The 19939-nt window shown below is 45.3% G+C and overlaps 1 protein-coding gene across 1 annotated transcript in view; it reads left to right on the top strand.

The window, feature by feature from the left end:
• The window catches only part of epha10 (EPH receptor A10), a 497371-nt gene extending 477664 nt beyond the window's left edge, over window positions 1-19707 (top strand). The window contains exons 14-17 of the mRNA XM_033045476.1: window positions 10372-10521; window positions 11108-11301; window positions 14546-14710; window positions 19437-19707. Of these exons, the coding sequence (XP_032901367.1) occupies window positions 10372-10521; window positions 11108-11301; window positions 14546-14710; window positions 19437-19551 (624 nt within the window). The 3' untranslated portion in view covers window positions 19552-19707. The remainder of the gene's footprint in view (window positions 1-10371; window positions 10522-11107; window positions 11302-14545; window positions 14711-19436) is intronic.
• The last annotated feature ends 232 nt before the right edge of the window (window positions 19708-19939 follow it).

Raw genomic sequence — 19939 nt, forward strand, 5'->3', positions numbered from 1 at the left:
TGTCAGAGTGCGGTCCAATGTAAATTGGTGGAACAGCATCTCATATTTCGCTTGGGTAGCTTACACCCCAGCGGTATGATCATTGACTTCAGATAGCCCTTGCTTTCCCTCTCTCGCAACCCCCTTCCCTTTCCCAGTTCTCCCACCAGTCTTACTGTCTCCGACTACATTCTATCTCTTCCCGCCCACTCCCCTGACATCGGTCTGATGAAGAGTCTCGACCCTAATCGTCCCCCATTCCTTCTCTCCAGAGATGCTGCCTGACCCGCTGAGTTACTCCAGCATTTTGTGTCTACCTACAGTGGAAGAATATTTCACTTGGAGAGCAGTTCTGTTCTGTAGAATCAGCATCGACTTTATAGGCCAAATGGCCACTCTGACTGCATAGATACCATGATTCCCCACCAGCAATGAGCCGCTATTTCTACATAATCCTTTTGTCACCTTTTAATATCTGTTTGATAGGATTTTCTACCAGCTAAGATTGCGATCAGTGCTAAACTACCCTATCATTTAAAAAATATTTTAAACACCTCATTTAAGGCACTCCTTAGCAAACTAATTGAAGGAAACAAGAACACCACTCAAATAAAGGACAATTCCATTACATTAGCTGTTCCGATGAAGGTTTTCAGAGAGCGGCGCCTAATAATACTGATTCCACAGCTGAATTAACATCCAATGGCTAATTAACTAATCTAACAATGTTAATAGATCATTTGGTTGAAGATTGACCACTAATCATTCATTTATGCCAACAAATCACATATCATTTGGTTTAAAGGCAATTGTTTCCGCAACCTAATAATTGTCAAATACAAGCAACATTAACCCTTTGATTTTACTTCGGAGTCACGTGAGTGACTACGTGAAGAACCCGCTCAGTGCGCAGGCGCGGCATTACGCCAGCAGTGCAACAGCGGCTGCCACGGGAGTTAGGCTGTCCCGTTACAGCATGAACCGGACCGTCAGGTGAGTACCCTGAGGTCGGGTTTTCTTTTACAGGTGAGCCTTTTTCTGCTTGTGTTTTTTACAGGCAGATAAAAAGGCTCTGGATAAAACTGTCCCCCGTTTTCCCGTTGGGGAGGGGGGCAGCAACAGGCGGTAGGAGCGTTACCCGGTGTTCCGTAATTCCCCGACACCGTGCCGAGGCCAGCCCGCTAGTACCTGAAGCAGCGGGCTGGACGCATAGCCACTCGAGAGGCATCCGGCAGGTGTTCCCGATGTCGGACGGGACGTCTCTCCACCCGCACGGGGGGAGAGAGAGCCGCCTGAGCCGCTGGAGCGGCTCACGGAGCAGGTGCCTGCGAGACGCGCTGCTTGAGGGGCGCTCTCGCTACTACAAGGCAACAGCTCCAGAAGAACCTGTCCCCCGCTCGACTCCAGCGGAGGAGCGTTCCATTGCAGGGGGGGCAGCAACAGGCGGTAGGAACAATTACCGGTTGCCCCGCTATCCCCATCACCGCGCCGAGCCCAGTCCCGCTAGTGCCTGAACTGCGGGCTGGATGTCTAGCCATCCGAACAGGCATCCGGCCGGTGGCGTCCGATTCGTCGGACGGGGACATGTCTCCACCTAAATGGAGGAGAGACAGCCGCCTGAGCTGCATCCAACAGCAATTGGAGCAGCTCCAGCGAGATGCGCAGAAAGAGCGCTCTCGCGGAGGGAGGTCAGGCACCCCCTCCAATGTGCCTCATGCACTGCCCTCTGCTCCCTCATTACTGGAGGCTAGCATTGGTGACCAGGGCTGGGCTGGTCTGGAACAGGGGCAGGCGGACGAATTCGGGAGTATGCCAGGGGTGCAGGAACATGAAGAGCTGTTGGGTGTGATGGACCGCTTGTAGCAACCCCACGGGCTGGAGCACCGCTGGAACCAAGAATGGCGGCCAGCATCAACCATTACTGGAAAAGGTGCTCGCTGAGGTGCTGAAACAACACAGCACCAGAAAACGGTGAGGCCCTCAAAGTAAAAAGTGTCAACAGCCAAATCTGGGGGCATGTGGGTCACACATCCAGACCCAAGAACTCAAGCTACAGCGGATCCTAAGGCTCCTGACGTCAGCCATCACAGCCTTTGCTCGTTCCGTGGAGACCACGGAGATGGATACCTGCCAGCAGGATGTGCTGGCATTAATGTGTACCACACAATTTGAGATCAACAATCTCTGGAGGGAAACATAAGACCTGCCCTCAATCCCAAATTTGCTGGCTTGTGTAAAGCCCCAGCTGCGGAGACGGACGCGCTGCTATTTGGGAAAGATTTCAATAAAAACTGAAGGAGATGCAGGAAGCATCAAAAACCTTCGGCCTAATGAGGGCAGGCCCCGGGACGAGCAAACCAAGACCTCCGATACCCAAGTGGCAGCACCCCACGGCATCCACCAGTCGACGTCCGCAATATGGGACTGGTGAACGCTTGGGGTCCGCACATTATCCCCAAAGATCTTTCAGATCAGGGCCCGCAGCAGACCCTCTGGAAAATGCGCCTCCCCCCAACATCGCCAGCACGTCAGAACAAAATCTTCTGGAAAATGAAGAAACAGAATCGCCAATAACCATGGAGGTAGGTGGGTCTGGTCCCTACCAGCATATAGAGAATAAGGGTGCTTTATTAACAGGGGGGAGATTACACTTGTTTAAAGAAGCATGGGGTATGGTCACGAGTGACAAGTATATACTCAACAACATTACAGGATATAAAATACAATTCATGTCAGAAAAAACACCGCCAGTTCAACAATGGCCCCAAAGGGTATTTCTCCCTCCGTCAAAGAGAAACGTGAGGGACAAGCTGAACTGGTGAGACTTATCACAAAGGGGGTCATCGAAAAGACCAAACATGAACCTTTGGAAATTGTATCGAATATATTCACTAAAACCAAAAAAGATGGTATCTGTCGCATCATCATTGACTTAACTTCACTAAACAAATTTGTTAAGTATATACATTTCAAAATGGAGACATATGTTACTGCCAAACAACTGAATTCCAACGGACACTTCATGGCAAGCATTTATCTTAAAGATGCTTACTATCTAGTACCCATATACAAGGATCATCGCAGATACCTAAAATTTATCTGGATGGTACAAAGCATTGCCCTATGGGCGAACTTCAGCCCAAGATTATTCACCAAAATATTGAACCCAGCCATGGCAATACTAAGAAAACAAAAACATATTGTCATGGCATATCTGGAGGATATTCTCATAGTAGGGAAAACGATGGAATTGGCTGTGGCAGCAGTATCAGCTACAAAACAGCTCCTCGAAACTCTGGGGTTCGTCCTACATCCAGATAAATCTAAGTTGAAGCCATCCACTATCATGGACTACCTGGGCTTCACAATTAACTCAGTCCATATGACTGTTACCTTGCCAAAGGCAAAAATGGTTGAATTAGCACAATCATGCAACAAATTAATGGTCAACGAGCGACCAACTATTCGACAAGTAGCAAGAGTAATTGGGGAAATGGTAGCAGCATTTCCGGCTACACAATTCGGACCTTTGCACTATCAAAAAATTTACAGAGAGCAAAGGTACGGGCAATAAAACGACATACAGGTCACTATGATCGTGTCATGAACTTACCCACTGAAGCAATATCAGAGCTACAGTGGTGGGCAGAAAACGTTTGGCATAGTTTCAGCCCTATCTTTATCACTAACCCTACTTTAGTTATTCAAACAGATGCCAGTGCTCAAGGCTGGGGAGCGACCAACTCCATATCCAGCACAAGTGGTAGATGGACTAAACTAGAGTCATCATTACTACTTACACTGGGCATTAACTATCTAGAGATGTTGGGCGCCTTTTATGGTTTAGAAGCATATGTATCTAATATGCAGCACTTGCATGTTCGGTTACAAATTGATAAATACTACGGTGATGGCTTATATTAACCATATGGGTGGCATAAAATCATTATCATGCGACAAATTGGTCAACATGATTTGGCAATGGTATGTCGAAAGACATATTTGGCTATCAGCTACTTACCTACCAGGTAAGCTAAACACCCATGCCATGAGAAAATTAAACGCCTGGGTTGCAAGTTTGAACAGACCTTACCTGGAACTGGGATTGTCCAAACAAACCATCACCACCATGTCGGCATCCCTTCGAACATCCACCAAGAGGCAGTACTTAACCAGCATCAAAAAAGGGAGAAGTACTGCCAGGAAACATGGACAACATACGCAACAGCTACAGCCACCAACATACTGGAGTTCCTGGCCATCTACACCACGATGTAGGGATCAGCTACAGTGCCATCAACACAGCGCAGAGTGCTCTTTCTGCTTATCTCAAACCAGCGGCAGGACAACAGGCGATGGGATCCCATCCACTGGTGGTAAAACTGATGAAGGGCATTTACAATATCAAGCCCTAAGCCCAGGTATACCCATATTTGGGATATCAGTGTGGTCCTGACATATCTCGGAATGGCCACCAGCCAGATCCCCCGGCCTCGAGCAAGCTACACTAAAGACGCTTAGGTTGATGGCACTTGTATCCGCTCAGAGGGTCCAGTCACTACACCTATTGCGACTGGACAACATGATCACAGCTCCAGACCAGATCTGTCGTTATCCAGCGACTGGTCAAACAGAGCAGACCAGGAACACCTAATCCAGTCGTGGCTTACCCACCAGAACCACGGTTATGCGCCATGACCTACCTACTATCCTACATAGACACAACCAGAATATTCGAGGGAGATGAAAAGCCTTGTGGGTCAGTCACAAAAACCTTATGGTGGGGTACGAGCCAAACCATTGCGAGATGGCTCAAGCAGATGCTAGAAACTGCTGGGATAAACACTAACATGTACAAATTTTATTCCACCAGGGCAGCATCCATGTCGACGGCTAAAGAATGGACATGCCTATACACCACATCCTGGCTACAGCAGGATGGTGGGAAGGGAAAAGACCGTTCAGAAATTTTATAATAAGCCGTTGGCAAAACCTGGTTTATTTGCAGTAAAGATTTGCGAACTGCAAATATTTAATTTAAGCCCAGGGGAGCAACTTAATTCTTTGTTGTTATTGTTTAAAAAATACCATTGTGTTTTTCTACAAATAGACTCATTGGTTCATTACGATAACACTTCCTCCCTCAAGAACTTCGGCAGTGAGTGAAATGAAACTGTTTGAAATCACAGAGCTTTGAAATCTTCACGTAGTCACTCACGTGACTCCGAAGTAAAATAGTAAGATTAAACGAGAATTTACCAGTTTGAAGTTTGATCTGTATTTTATGAGGAGTTACGATGAGGGATTACGTGCCCTCCGCTCCCACCCTCATTATATGGATCAAACTAATAAATTGATGTCTCCTTATCTTTACTATGTTTACTTCAAAATAACTGTGTCTATCTGTGATTCCACGCCGCTGCTTGGAAGTATGCCGCGCCTGCGCACTGAGCGGGTTCTTCACGTAATCCCTCATCGTAACTCCTCATAAAATACAGATCAAACTTCAAACTGGTAAGTTCTCGTTTAATCTTACTATTTTTTTTTATGATTAAGGGGAATGTCAAGCACAAAATAAATTAAACAGTGGCGACGTGTATTGAAACTGTAGGTTATTGCTGATAGCGCTGACACTCCATGCTGGGAAATGTGCCTTCTTGTCTACAGGCTAGCAGCTCAGTGAAAGAACATTTACTGAGCAACATGAAGTAAAGGGACAATGTTGTACAAACAAATTCTAACAGGACATGAGGAATGGAAAATGGTGAAATGTTAGGAGTGCTGGAGTAACTCAGTGGGTCAGGCAGTATCATTGAAGAACATAGACAGGTCATGTTTCGGGTTGTGACCCTTCACAACCTCTCTCTGTAGCTCAGGCCTTCTAGTCCTGGCAACATCCTCGTAAATCTTCTCTGAAATCCTTCCATCTTAACGACATTCTTTGTGTAGCAGGGTGACCAAAACTGAACACAGTCCCCCAAATGCGGTCTCACCAACGTCTTGTACAGCTGTAATTTCACATCCCAGCTTCTATACTTAAATGCAAGACTAATAAAGGCTAATATACCAAAAGCCTTCTTGACCACACGATCTACCGGTAACGCTACCTTCAGGAAATGATGTACCATAACTCTTGGATCCCTCTGCTCTACAACACTAACCAGGGCCCTGCCAATCACTGTGAAGTTCCTCCCCTGATTTGACTTCTCAAAATGCAACACCTTGCACCTATTCGCATTAAACTCCATTAACCATTCCTCAGCCCCCTTGACCTGAACGAAAACCTGCTGTCATTTTTGATAGCCACCTTCACTGGCTACGATAGCATCCCCTTTAGTGTCATCTGCAAATTTACTAATCATGCTTTGTACATTCTCATCCAGTTTTAAAATTCTCGGAAGTTGGCTTGGAAGCTGTGTTAGTGGAGGCTCTCATGGGTTGTCAGCAGGCACTAGAGAGACAGTTTGTACTGTAAGCCAACAGCCATACCTGCAGAATGAGGCCCATTCTCATCCAAATCACTGGTATAAACCACAGGCACCACTGGGCCCAGCACTGATCTCTGTGGCAACCCCACCAGTCACAGGCCTCCGGTCCAAAAAACAACCTTCCACCATCGCTCTCCATGAAGCCAATTGTCTATCCAGTCGGCTGGCTCTCCCTGGATCCTATGTAATCTTAGCTTCCAGAGCTGCCTACCATGCAGAACTTTATCAAATACCTTGCTGATGTCCATAGAGACAATGCCTATGGCTCTGCCCTCATGAACCTTTTTGATTACTTCAAGAACTCAATCAGATTTGTTAGACACCATCTTCCATGTATCTTCCATGTGGACTATTCCTAATCAGCCCCTGTCTATCCAAATGCATATATATATAATATCCCTCAGAATTCTCTCCAGTAAATTACCTACCGCAGACGTTAGGCTTACTAGTCTTTGTTTCCCAGGCTTTTCCTTGCAGTCCATTTTAAAACAATAGCCAACCTCTGGTCTTCTGGCACCTCATCTGTGTCTAATCTATCTCATCTTCATCTATCTCAGCCAGGGTCCCTACAATTTCCTCTCCTGCATCCCACAGTGTCCTTAACTATATCTGATCAGGCCTGGAAGATTTATCTATCTTCATACGCCTTAGGAATCCAGAGCTTTCTTCACCATATTACAGACTGTCCACAAGACGTGTCTTCTCAGTCTTTCTCCATGGTAAAAGGGCAGCACGTTGGCGCAGCGGTAGGGTTGCTGCCTTACAGTGCCAGAGACCTGGGTTCGATCCCGACTACGGGAGCTGTCTGTACGGAGTTTGTATGTTCTCCTCGTGGCCTGAGTAGATTTGTTTTCAAAGATCTTTGGTTTCTTCCCACACTCCAAAGACGTACAGGTTTGTAGGTTAATTGGCTGGGCAGAAATGTAAATTGTCCCAAGTGTGTGTAGGATAGTGTTAATATGCGGGGATCTGTGGTCGGTAATTTACTGGAGAGTGTGGGCCGAAGCGCCTGTTTTCGTGCTGTATCTCTAAACTAAACTAAACTAAAAACTCTTTGAGGACCTTGTGCATCTCCTGCGGCTCAACACAGAGGTTTGGTTTCTGAGGGGCACTATTCTTTCTCTAGTCACCATCCATCCCTTAATATACCTATAAAATCTCTTAGGATTTTCCTTAATATTATCTGCTGGAGCTTGCCCCTTTTTTTGGCTTACTTATTTCTTTCTTAAGTATACTTCTCAGTGCCCGAATCTCCTGCAGGGATACACGATCCCAGCTGCCGATACCTATTCCAAGCCTCCGTATTTTCTGACCATACTCTCAATTTCCCTTATCATCCCAGCTTCCTTATTCCCACCTGCCTTGTCCTTCACCCCAAACGGTACATGCATGCTCTTCAATCTTGTCATCACACTTGTAAAAGCATTCCTCTTTGTCCGCCACTCCAGTCAACTTTTCCACGTTCCACACCAATACCATCCTTGCCCCAATTCGTAGTTTTATAATTGTGGGCTCTCGAGGGCAGAACAAATTTTGCCCCGCACATCTCCCTTAAACTTTGCCTCTTTCACATTAGAGTTATACCCTCTCGTCTCTGACATTTTCACACTGGGACAAAGTTTCTGACTATTTACTCTACTTGTGACTCATCTATCAGGTCTCCCCTCCGCGTTCTAGAGAAAACAATTCATGTTTGTCCAACTTCTCCTTGTAGCCCCTAATCCAGGCAAAAAAATTATGATAGATCTCTTCTGCACCCTCTTCAAAAACACATCCTTCCTGTAATGCAGCAACTGCAATACTCCAAATGCGGCCTAACCAAAGTCATATAGAGCCACATCATGACTTCGTGACACAGTGCCCCCACTGGTGAAGGCAAGCGTAATATGTCTTCTTTACCACTCTATCTGTTTGTCTTGCCCCTTTCAAGGAGTTATGGACTTGGACTTATGGAATGAACAAACCGTAACTTCTCCTGAAAAGAAAAATCCTCACTGAAATGTTCTCCCCACTCTCATTCTCATCTTGTTGTAAAACGCTGACAGGGTTGCTCAGAACACCAGGAGCAGGAAGAAGCAGATCAGTCCCCTCAAGCCCATTCTACCATTGATCTAGATCTTGGTCAATATTAATCTTAAACCCTTCGCCTTCACTTTCTTTCTTAACCAATGACACTGTCACAAATTAAACTCAGTCTTGGTTTCAGAATTTTCCATTAAGATACGATACGATAGAACTTTAGTTATCGCAAAAGGGAAATTGATCTGTCAACTGTCATAAAAACACAAAATACATGATATTAAAGTGACGAGTGGAAAGGATTGGGGATGGGGGGGAGGGGGGGGAGGAGTCAGTCTCAGTCTACCCCACAACAGAAGGGGGAGGAGTTGTCTTGTAATATAATCCAGATTTTAACTACACCTTGTGAACAAACACTTCTTGCCATCATCCTAATAGCCTGTGTTGCAATTTCAAGGTGACACCACCATGTCATTGATTCATAGAGTTATACAGCACAGAAACAGGAGCTTCAACCATCTTGTGTGTGCCGACCAACATGGTGCAACTCAGCTTGTCCCATCTGCCTGCATTTGGTTCCGATCCCTCTCAACCTTTCCTATACATCCAAGTGTTTCTTGGTGTTATTGTACCAGCCTCAACTGCCTCTTCTGGCTGTTATTATCGCAGTTAACTTTTTTCCCACCTGCGCCATCAACCTTTTTCACCACCTGACTATCTCAGTTAGATCATCCTTTTGTGTTTTATCCCTGGGGGACACAAGCCTTGTCTCTGCAATCATTTTAGTCTGAATCTGTGTCACTCCCGGATCAATGCGTGATTCCTGTGGAGTTGTGCCCACAACTGAATCCAACACTCAGTTCCTCACATGGAAGATGAATCAAGAACTGTACTATTTGGCCATTCGAACCAAAGGGAGTAAAACTTTTGTTGAGTCTCAGCAGCTCTGATTTTTGAAGTTTCCTTGGCTTCCAAACGGAGAGAGGTTGAGGGTGTAGAGTCTACCATTTGGGATAGAGTCATACAACTTGGAAACAGGCCTTTCGGCCCACGCCGGCCAAGATACCCCATCCACGTTAGTCCCACCTGCCTGTATTTGGCCCATATCCCTCTGAACCTATCGTATCCATGTACCTTTTAAAATATTTCTTAAATGTTGCAATTGTACCTGCCGCAAACACCTCCTCCGACTGTTCGTTCCATATATCTACCACAACCTTGTAACCCCTTCTGAGTTTAATATAACGTTACTCCTCAGGTTCCTACTACATCTCTCCCCTCTCACCTTAAACCTATGTCCTCTGGTCCTCAATTCCCCTACACTGTGCAAAAGACTCTGCATTTACCCGATCTATTCCTCTCATGCTTTTGTACACCTCTATAAGATCACTCCTCATCCTCCTTCACTCCAAGGAATAAAGCCCTAGCCTGCTCGACCTCTCCGTATAGATCAGGTCCTCGAGTCCTGGCAACATCGTCCCACCACCCTTTCCAGCTTGACAGCATCCTTCCTGTAACATGATGCCCAAACATGAGCACAATACTCTCAATGTTCTACACTCAGTACTCTGGCTGATGAAAGCCTTCTTGACCACTCTATCCACCTGTGATGCCACTTTCAAGAAACGATGTAGCTGCACTCCTAGATCCCTCTTCTCTACAACACTCCCCAGAGCCCTGCCATTCACTGTTGGCCCTGCCGTTGTTCGACTGCCAAAACTAAATACAATACTCTAAATGTGGACTCGTATAACTGCAACATGATCTTCTATACACAATAGTCTGATGAAGGCCGATGTGCAGAAAGCCGTTTCGACCGCCCTATCCACCTGTGATGTGTTGGAGATTAAAACTGATGAGAACCTGACAATTCTTTCTGAAATAGGGCAGGAAGACCTTGGTCCTGTGGGGAGCCCCGGAAGCTATCCAATACCACAGATACAGTCTGGCCAGTGACGCCTGGAGCTTTGGGATCGTTATGTGGGAGGTGATGTCCTACGGAGAACGACCTTACTGGGACATGTCCAACCAGGATGTGAGTTTCATCTTTCATCCTGAATATTCAAGCATGTGTTCAACTCGTAGATTAGTAATAAATCGTTTTAACCTTGTCGACAGGACATGATGCTTTATCGCTTAGATTTGCATCCGATTTTTAAATGTTTAGGATGTAATTTAATTTTCTTTTGCAAACTTAATCGAGCTAAGTTTGTGATCCATAGACAGATATTATCGTCACTGAATATTTAAATGCATGGAGACACAAGGAACTGCAGATGCTGGAATGTTGAGCAAAATGCAAAGTGCAGGAGTAACTTAGTGGGTCAGAGAGAACCTGTGGAAGGCATCGTTTTGGGTCAGGATCCCGTGAACTGCCAGTCTGAAGATAGGTCCCAACCCGAAACATCGTCTGTCCATTCCCTCCATAGATGCTGCCTGACCCGCTGAGTTCCTCCAGCACCTTGTGTTTTGTTCGTTAAAATGTATAATTTTGTATGGAGCCTTGTAACATGTCAGCAGCATGAAAACTGCTGGCATGCATACGACTGCTTATGCGTTTTCACTGGTCTCATGTCTGCATCTTAAAGCAACACCTCTGTCTTGCTGTGCTGCCTTTGCAGGTGATCAAAGCAGTGGAGGAAGGATTCCGTCTCTCTGCGCCCATGAACTGTCCGTCGCGACTCCACCAGCTCATGCTGGAGTGCTGGCAGAAGGACCGCAACGACAGGCCTAAATTTGCACAGATCCTCAGCACCCTCAACAAGATGGGACGCAGCCCGGACACCCTGAAATCCACCCCCAATGGCTGCATCAGGTAAATGCCAGCCTGAGCCTCGGCACTTTCCACCGAGCTTCCAATGACAGACCAATGGTCGCGTGCCTTACGTTATTTTGTGGGCTGCTTTATTAGCAATGATAGACTTGCTACATCCATTGAAGTCCTATTCTGAATCCCTAATCACTAACCATCTGCTTCATGTCGGCACAGTAGCGCAGTGGTAGAGTTGTTGCCTTACAGCACCAGAGATCCAGGTTCATCCTGTACAGAGTTTGTACATTCTCCCTTTGACCTGCATGGGTTTTCTCCGAGTGCTCAGGTTTCTTCCCACACTCCAAAGACGTACACGTTTGTAGGTTAATTGGCTTGGTACAATTATAAATTAGTGTGCGGGGATCGCTGGTCGGCAGGGACTCAGTGGGCCGAAGGGCCTCTTTTCGCGCTGTATCTCTAAACTAAATTCAATGAAATCTTAACAGCCGCTAACCTGACACTTGTAAATGTAAGATGTGTAAGAAGGAACTGCAGATGCTGGTTTATCCCACACAACATTTGCTGCCTGGTTTCCTCTGTTTGAGAGGAGTTTTTGGGTGCAGTTGCTAACTTTTTTTAAATGTTTTGAATACTTTGTTTCACAACTGAGAGCTGACTAATGCACCATAATCTAACCTGAAATATTGTTCCATTTTATTCCAATATATATTAAAATGGGATTTCTCACAGATGGTGGATCACTGCCCCGGAATAAAATGCTTATCATTCTGTAATAACCCCATCTTGAACTGTGTTAATCAAACTTTAGCAAACCATCGCTTTTAATATATCATGAAATATTTCTTCTGAAGCAAATTTCTTCCAAATTACATTTGAGGATATTTCCCAATTGAGTGGATCATGGCAAATGTACTGCGTGACCAATATACAAATGCAAATCGCCTTTCAAAACGCTGGGATTTTCTGTCAAAATCAATTGTGCCCAAAGCAGAAACTCTACCTATTTTTGTTTTTATTTCCTGACTTTACAATCATTTTTGTTGTTCAAGAACGACACTAAAGACCCTGTCCCACGATGCGAGTTTACCCAAGAGCTCTCCCGAGTTAAAAAAAAGAATCAAACTTGTGGTATTTCATCACGAGTATTTTATTTACTCTTGGAAATTTTTCACACTGTTGAAAAAACTTCACGAGTTTCCGCGTTTCCTGAGTACCTGCCGTTAGCGTTACGAGCCGCTACGAGCCGCTACGAGATATCCACGAGCTCCGACGTACCCGCTACGTACATTCTACGTACTTACCACGAGTTTGATTTTTTTTTAAACTCGGGAGAGCTTTTGGGTAAACTCGCATCATGGGACAGGGCCTATATAATATTGTCCCAAGAGCTTACATTAAGCCAGCCATGAGTTATGTTACTAGGATCTGTTCTAAAAACTCCTTTTGTACATTTAGATACATAATGAACTGCAGATGCAAGAATCTTGTATAGATCACAAAGTACTGGAGGAACAGCGGGTCAGGCAGCATCTCTGGAGGATGTGGACAGATGACTTTCCAGGTCGGGACCTTTCTTCAGACCTGATACGTCACCTATCCGTGTCCTCCGGAGAGGCTCCCTTCCATTTTATGGCGAGTTTCCGCTTCTGAGACATGTCCATAATGCGAACAGTTTACAAATTGTAAATAAATCCACAAACCTACGAGCCACACACAGCAGATGCCTGCAGAGAGAGTTCCATAGGAATAGATCACCTGGGGACGCATTTTAAATCTTGTTTTGCCATTCTTAGAAATAAAACTGATATTAACAAATTTACCCCGAGTCTACCTCAAGCTAATAATGATTTTCCTCCATAAGATTTAGTTTAGTTTAGTTTAGAGATACAGCGTGGAAACAGGCCATTCAGCCCACTGAGTCAACACCGAACATCAATCCCCATGTGCTAGCATTCTTACCCACAAAGGAAAATTTACAATCTTTACTGAATCCTATTAACCTACAAACCTGTATGACTTTGGAGTGTGGGAGGAAACCGGAGCACACGGGGAAAACCCACACGGTCAAAGGGGAACGTACAAACTCCGTATAGACCGCACCCAAATATTCACATACAAGGAATTTGCCTTGGTGCTCCGCCCGCAAGTGACAACATGACATACAGTGACAGTTAGGAATGACACATGAAACGTTGCCTATTTCCTTCGCTCCATAGATGCTGCTGCACCCGCACCGTTTCTCCAGCACTTTTGTCTACCTTTGATTTTCCAGCATCTGCAGTTCCTTCTTAAACAATTATACGTTCTCACTGTGACCATGCGGGTTTTCTCCGGGTGCTCCGGTTTCCTCCCACATTCCAAAGATGTGCAGGTTTGTAGGTTCATTGGCTTCTGTAAATTGCCGCTAGTGTGTAGGATGTGAAAACTGGGATAATTGAAAGCAGAACCAGGTGCCGACGCCGAAGCACCTGGGCGCCGTGGCGGCGACTGTGGAGGCCTCAATAGGCCCGACTTTGGGTGGACAAGAGGATGGGGACTGGACTTTGTGCCTTCCCCCACAGTGGGAATCACTGTGGGGGGATGTTTTTGTGTTGAACTTCTTTTTGAATGCTATGTTGTATTTTTATTAGTGTGCTGCAAGGACATCAGAATTTCCCCTGAATAAGGGGATTAATAAAGTTTAATCTAATCTAGGTGAGTTTAAAGGGAGTGTGGCAACCAGGGCCCAGGTGAATGGGTGGGGTGTGAGGGAAACCTACCCTGATGTGCCAGATGCACAACCAACCATTGTTGTCATGCTCTAAATGCTGAACATGCTGAATCCATGAACATTTTCATCCCAAAGCCCATGCGGCCCATTGACAGGACAGGTCTCAGGGGCTTCACTCGAACTAAAACGATGGAACCACATGATGATGCAGGTCCAGGCGACAGCCTAGAGGTCGTTTCATCATTTAGTATCATGAGCGTTCACTTAAAATATCTTATGTTTTTTTTTAATCCGATCATAAACACTGTGGTGTTCTGTTGGAGATAAATTGCCTTTCCTGATTATTAGACATAAAATTCTAGCAATGAGTGAATCTACTATGAGAGAAAGATGTGAAAGAATAGACTGAACTGAAGTATTGAATTTGCACCATTGTAATGTTGAGATTGGTCCCCACAACAGCATTCGGTACAAGCATAACATGGACAACAGCGTTTGTGGCACCGGCCTCTCTGTAATGTTCAGGGCTCATTCAACAACTTTGGTGATCTCATCCTCTTTTGTTTTGTTCGGCAGACCTCAAAACTTGAATATTCCTCTCATGGACCAAACGTTCCCAGCATTCCCATGCTTTGACTCGGTGGGCGAGTGGCTGGAGGCCATTGAGATGAGCCGGTACAAGGACAACTTCACTGCCGCTGGATACTGTTACCTGGAGTCGGTCGCAAGGATGACAGTGCAGTAAGTGATCTGTGATCTGGACAACTCATCGAGTTGTGCATTTCCGCACTGGTGCCAGTGTGAGAGTGAATGTTGTGATTAGAGTCATAGAGTGATACAGTGTGGAAACAGGCCCTTCGGCCCAACTTGCCCACACCGCCAACATGTCCCAGCTACACTAGTCCCACCTGCCTGTGCTTGGTACACATCCCTCCAAACTTGTCCGATCCATGTACCAGTCTAACTGTTTCTTAAATGTTGGGATAGTCCCTGCCTCAACTACCTCCTCTGGCAGCTCATTCCATACACCCTTTGTGTGAAAAAGTTACCCCTCAGATTCCTATTAAATAGTATCCCCTTCACCTTGAACCTCTGTCCTCTGGTCCTCGATTCCCCTACTCTGGGCAAGAGATTCTGTGCATCTACTATAGACAGTTTGTGTCTATCTACAATTCATTGACTGTGTGTAGAATGCCCCTTGTATTGGAGGTTTGTCCGCTTTATCTTGCACTAAAGATCATTGATGTGGTTCCCTTTATCATGTGTGTGTACACAGTGGATGGCTCAATTGTAATTGTGTATTGTCTTTCCGCTGACTGGTTTCCACCCCAAATCGTTTTGCTGTCCACGTAACAATAAACAAAACTAACTAACTAACATTTTGATTTGCACAGGAAGTGTACAGACTTCATTTTCCCAAGTTTGGGTTTAGGTTTATTATTGTCACATGTACCGAGGTACAGTGAAAACCTTTGCATAGGAAGGAACTGCAGATGCCGGTCTACACCGAAGATAGACACAAAGTGCTGGAGTAACTCAGCGGTTCAAGGAATAGGCGACGTTTCAGATCGGAACACCTCCTCAGACTGAGGAAGGTTTCCGACCCGAAATGTCACCTATTCCTTCTCTCCAGAGATGCTGTTTGACCCGCTGAGTTATTCCAGCATTTTGCGTCTATCTGCAGTGCAAAGTTTTATTCTGCATGCAATTCAAACAATAGACAATAGGTGCAGAAGTAGGCCATTCGGCCCTTCGAGCCAGCACCACCATTCAATGTGTTCATGGCTGATCATCCCCAATCAGAACCCCGTTCCTGCCTTCTCCCTATATCCCCTGACTCCACTATCTTTAAGAGTCCTATCAAGCTCTCTCTTGAAAGTATCCAGAGAACCGGCCTTCACTGCCCACTGAGGCAGAGAATTCCACAGACAGATCAGATATGCCATACATTGGCACAAACAGTTCGAACTCAAGTACAATAGCTCGAGCAAAGGGGAAGATACATAGTGTAGAATATAGTTCTCAGCATTGTATTGCATCAGACAAAGTCCAATGTCCTCAATGGGATAAAAGTGAATCAAACAGTACCCACGTTTATGGAAGGTGGGTTAAGAATCCTGATGATGGAGGGGAAGAAGCTGTTCCTGAGTCTGGTGGTGCACGCTTTCAAGCAAACCAGACAAACGTGCGATAACATGGAACTAGTGTGAATGGATGATCAATGGTCAGCATGGGCTTGATGGGTCGAAGGGCCTGTTGCCATGCTGTATCTCTAAAATAAACTAAACTAAACTAAACTAACCTAACCTTCTGACTCTGAAGAAAGGTCTCGACCCAAAACATAATTTATTCCTTTTCCCCAGAGATGCTGTCTGACCCACTGAGTTACTCCAGATTTTTGTGTCTATTCTTCTGACTCCTCCACTCCATGGTCTAAAGCAGTAAAGTTTGGGAGTTTGCCTGTCAGATGCACATATGCCAGGAACATCTTCAAGCATTGGAATGAAGTTAGACAGATACATGGATAGCACAGGTTTAGAGGGATATGGGCCAAACACAGGCAGGTGGGACTAGTGCAGATAGGACATGTTGGTCGGTGTGGGCAAGTTGGGCCGAAGGGCCTGTTTCCAGGCTGCAGGGCTGTAAGGCAAGATAATAATAAACACCTTCCCATATTTGTTTAAGAAGGAACTGCAGATGCTGGAAAATCGCAGGTAGACAAAAGTGCTCGAAACGTTGCCTATTTCCTTCGCTCCATAGATGCTGCTGCACCCGCTGAGTTTCTCCAGCACTTTTGTCTACCTTCCCATATTTGCTGTCCAAATTGAGAATGCCATAGTGTGAAGACTATGTACTCTCAGACTAGCTGGTAGAGCAGCTAACACACAGCGCCAGAAACCCTGGTTGGATCCCGACTACAGGTGGAGTGGAGTTGTGTGGAGTTTGTGCATTCTCCCTGTGACAGTGTGGGTTTCTTCCAGGCGCTCCGGTCTCCTCGCACATCCCAAAGACATGTGGGTTTGTAAGTTAATTGGCCTCTGTAAGAATGTCTTTACCCGTGAGATTATCATGGGACTCTTCTTTGCTTGACACTTCTGCTTAAGTATTATACCAGGTGCATGTCTTTCCTGTTACGTCCCTGACTATTCTTCACATCACCATAGAAAGACATGTTGTTTACATTTTGGCAGGTCTTTGTATGAAACAGCACGCACATTACTTAAGGACTGACGAGAGGGAAGATTGCACTTATGAAGCACTTGGGTATGTCCAAAAATATCTACAGGTGCCACTTGCCAGTTCCATTGCCAGAGTATGGACACAACTGCAGACCTTCAACTGACCTTCCAGCTCTTTAATTAATTAACCATTGAATATTACTGGCCATTTGCTGCACTGATTTTAATTTGAAGTTGAGAAAATAAACCACTTTAATATAGGATATCAGGTTCATCAATACTCAAGCATTTTCTCCTTATAAAGTCAAACACTGAAGAATCCTAACCATGTTATGCCAAAGTTATCAACAAAACGACCACTATATTGCCCCTCAAAATGTAATCTGGGCCAAAATTAAATTTGTGATATTATTTATAACGGGTGATATCTTCCCGGTACTGTGCTATTTCACGCAGTAATTTTGTGTTGTTCAGGCACCTAGTGCGAGTGGATTTTACTGTTAAGCAGCTTGCAAGTGTTCTTTGATCATTGAAACTCCATTGATTTTAGGATCGCTGTTGAGATGTGTGAATTTTCATGTGTGAGAAATATGTGAAGTATTACTTGCAACTCAGATTAACCTTGTCTCTCCAGTCTCTTGATCTCCAGGGTTTAGTGATGTTGGGATTTATTATTTTTGATTGATTAATTCATATTCACTTATTTTTAAAAAATCAGAGATTTGATATCAAGAAAAAGGTAATTGTCGATCATTAAAATCAAGAGCATGGTCTAACATATATAGAGCAGTGAACATTAAGCAATAAATCACTGAAACAAGCCCTTCAGCCCACTGGCTGGATTGGACATGATCTAATCTCCTCTGCCTACACATGACCAATATCCCTCCATTCTCTGTATATCCATGGGCCAATCTATAAGATTTTTAAATGCCACCATCATATCTACTTCCCGACAAGTTATTACGTACGAAAGCAAGATTCATAAAATTATCGCCAATGCAAACCTACCTGTATGATGCATAATATCTTACTGCACAGAAGCCTTATGAATACCTTCTATGACCATCTATCACAGTGGTTTGAAAGAACCCCAGACTACTGCTGTTCAATAGCTCAATGATTCCTTTATTATCAAGTGTACCAAGGTATGTTGAAGTCCTTATTTTGCATATAGTTCAGTAAGATTAGTGCCGTACAATAAGTACATAAAACATAGAATCAGCCCACTGAGTCTACATTACAAGAGTAGTCTGCTTTCGGCGCCATCTCACGGTCCCAACTGAAACTGGTCATTAACGCCCATTGTAGCCGTCGCCCCCACCTGGTTATCCCATAAACAGTCGTCTCTCTCCTTGCTTGGGCATCTTCAACGTTCGTGCCCCAAGCTCGATCCTGACCTAGGATTTTCTCTGTGAGAAGTTTGTACGTTCCTCCTGTGACTGCATGGGTTTCCTCTGCGAGCTCCGATTTCCTCCCACATCCGAAGTATGGTCGACTTTGTCGGGTGATTGGCTTCTGCAAATTGGCCTTAGTGTGTGGAGAGTGGATGAGAAAGTGGGATAACATAGAACTAGTGAGAACGGGGGATCGATGGTCGGCTTGGACTCGGTGGGCTGAAGGGTTGGTTTCCATGCTGTAAATCTCTGGACTAAACTGTGAAAGCAAACTAGACATTAGGATACAGTCTTTGAAAGCAACAGAATTTAAAGCAGCATCTGCAGTTCTTTTCTACACAGAATGGAGCGAGTGGTCACTGTTAACACTTTGATCAAAGGGAAATTGACCAACTTTTTGTGCAGTACTGTTCTATTTACAAGCTGATTATGTCAGTCTGGTTGACACAGACGTTGCGGGCTGAAGGGCCTGTTCCTGTGCTGCACTATTTTATGTGCAAGTTGATCATGTCAGTGTGATCATTATACTTAGTCGGCCATTTCATTCATTCAATCACTTGCAAGGTCCTCATTCTTGTCAGCTATAGTAGGCATGAGTACATGGACTACAAGCACTAAATCCTGAAGATGGACAAATTGCTGGATTAACTCAGCAGGCCAGGCAGCATATCTGGAGGCAAAGGATGGGTGACGTTTTGGGTTGGGACCCCTCTTCAGACTGTTCAGTGTGAAGAAGGCTCTCGACCCGAAACGTCACCCATCCTTTATCTCCAGAGATGCTGCCTGCGCTCCTGAGTTACTCCAGCAAGTTGTGCACATCTCTGGTATAAACCAGCATCTGCAGTTTCTCGTTATTACAAGCACTAAATCCTGTTTGCTTTTCTCTCGCAGAGATGTGATGAGCCTGGGAATTACGTGCGTGGAGCATCAGAAACAGATCCTGAGCAGCATTCAGACTCTGCGAGCGCAGGTTATACAGATGCACGGTCGGGGCGTTCAGGTTTGACAGTGGCATCCACCTGCATCTTCCCCTGCGAGCTGTTATTGGTGACGAGATGTCGATACAGACTGCGTGCCCGAAGGCAGCGTGTTTGCAAGATGAAGCCCGTGTGTGGGATGGGCGGCAGAGAGGACCACAGAGCATTTTTTAATAACCATGATATCAGCGGGGAGGGGGAGGGAGGGAGGGGGGGGGGGGGGGGGGGGATATCCGAATGGTTTGTCCACCCAACTGGTTACGTGGTATTTCCATAACTTGGATAAAACCGGAGAAGTTTAGGAGACGGGCAAACTTTCTTTTCTATTCGGCTCAGTTTTTGTTTGATCATTGTGATTCATAAACACTTGCTCTCGAGAGATACAGACAGACACTCCGCGTCAACAGACTGTGAGCG

This window comes from Amblyraja radiata, chromosome 27 (genome assembly GCF_010909765.2).
Source record: "Amblyraja radiata isolate CabotCenter1 chromosome 27, sAmbRad1.1.pri, whole genome shotgun sequence".
NCBI lineage: Eukaryota > Metazoa > Chordata > Chondrichthyes > Rajiformes > Rajidae > Amblyraja > Amblyraja radiata.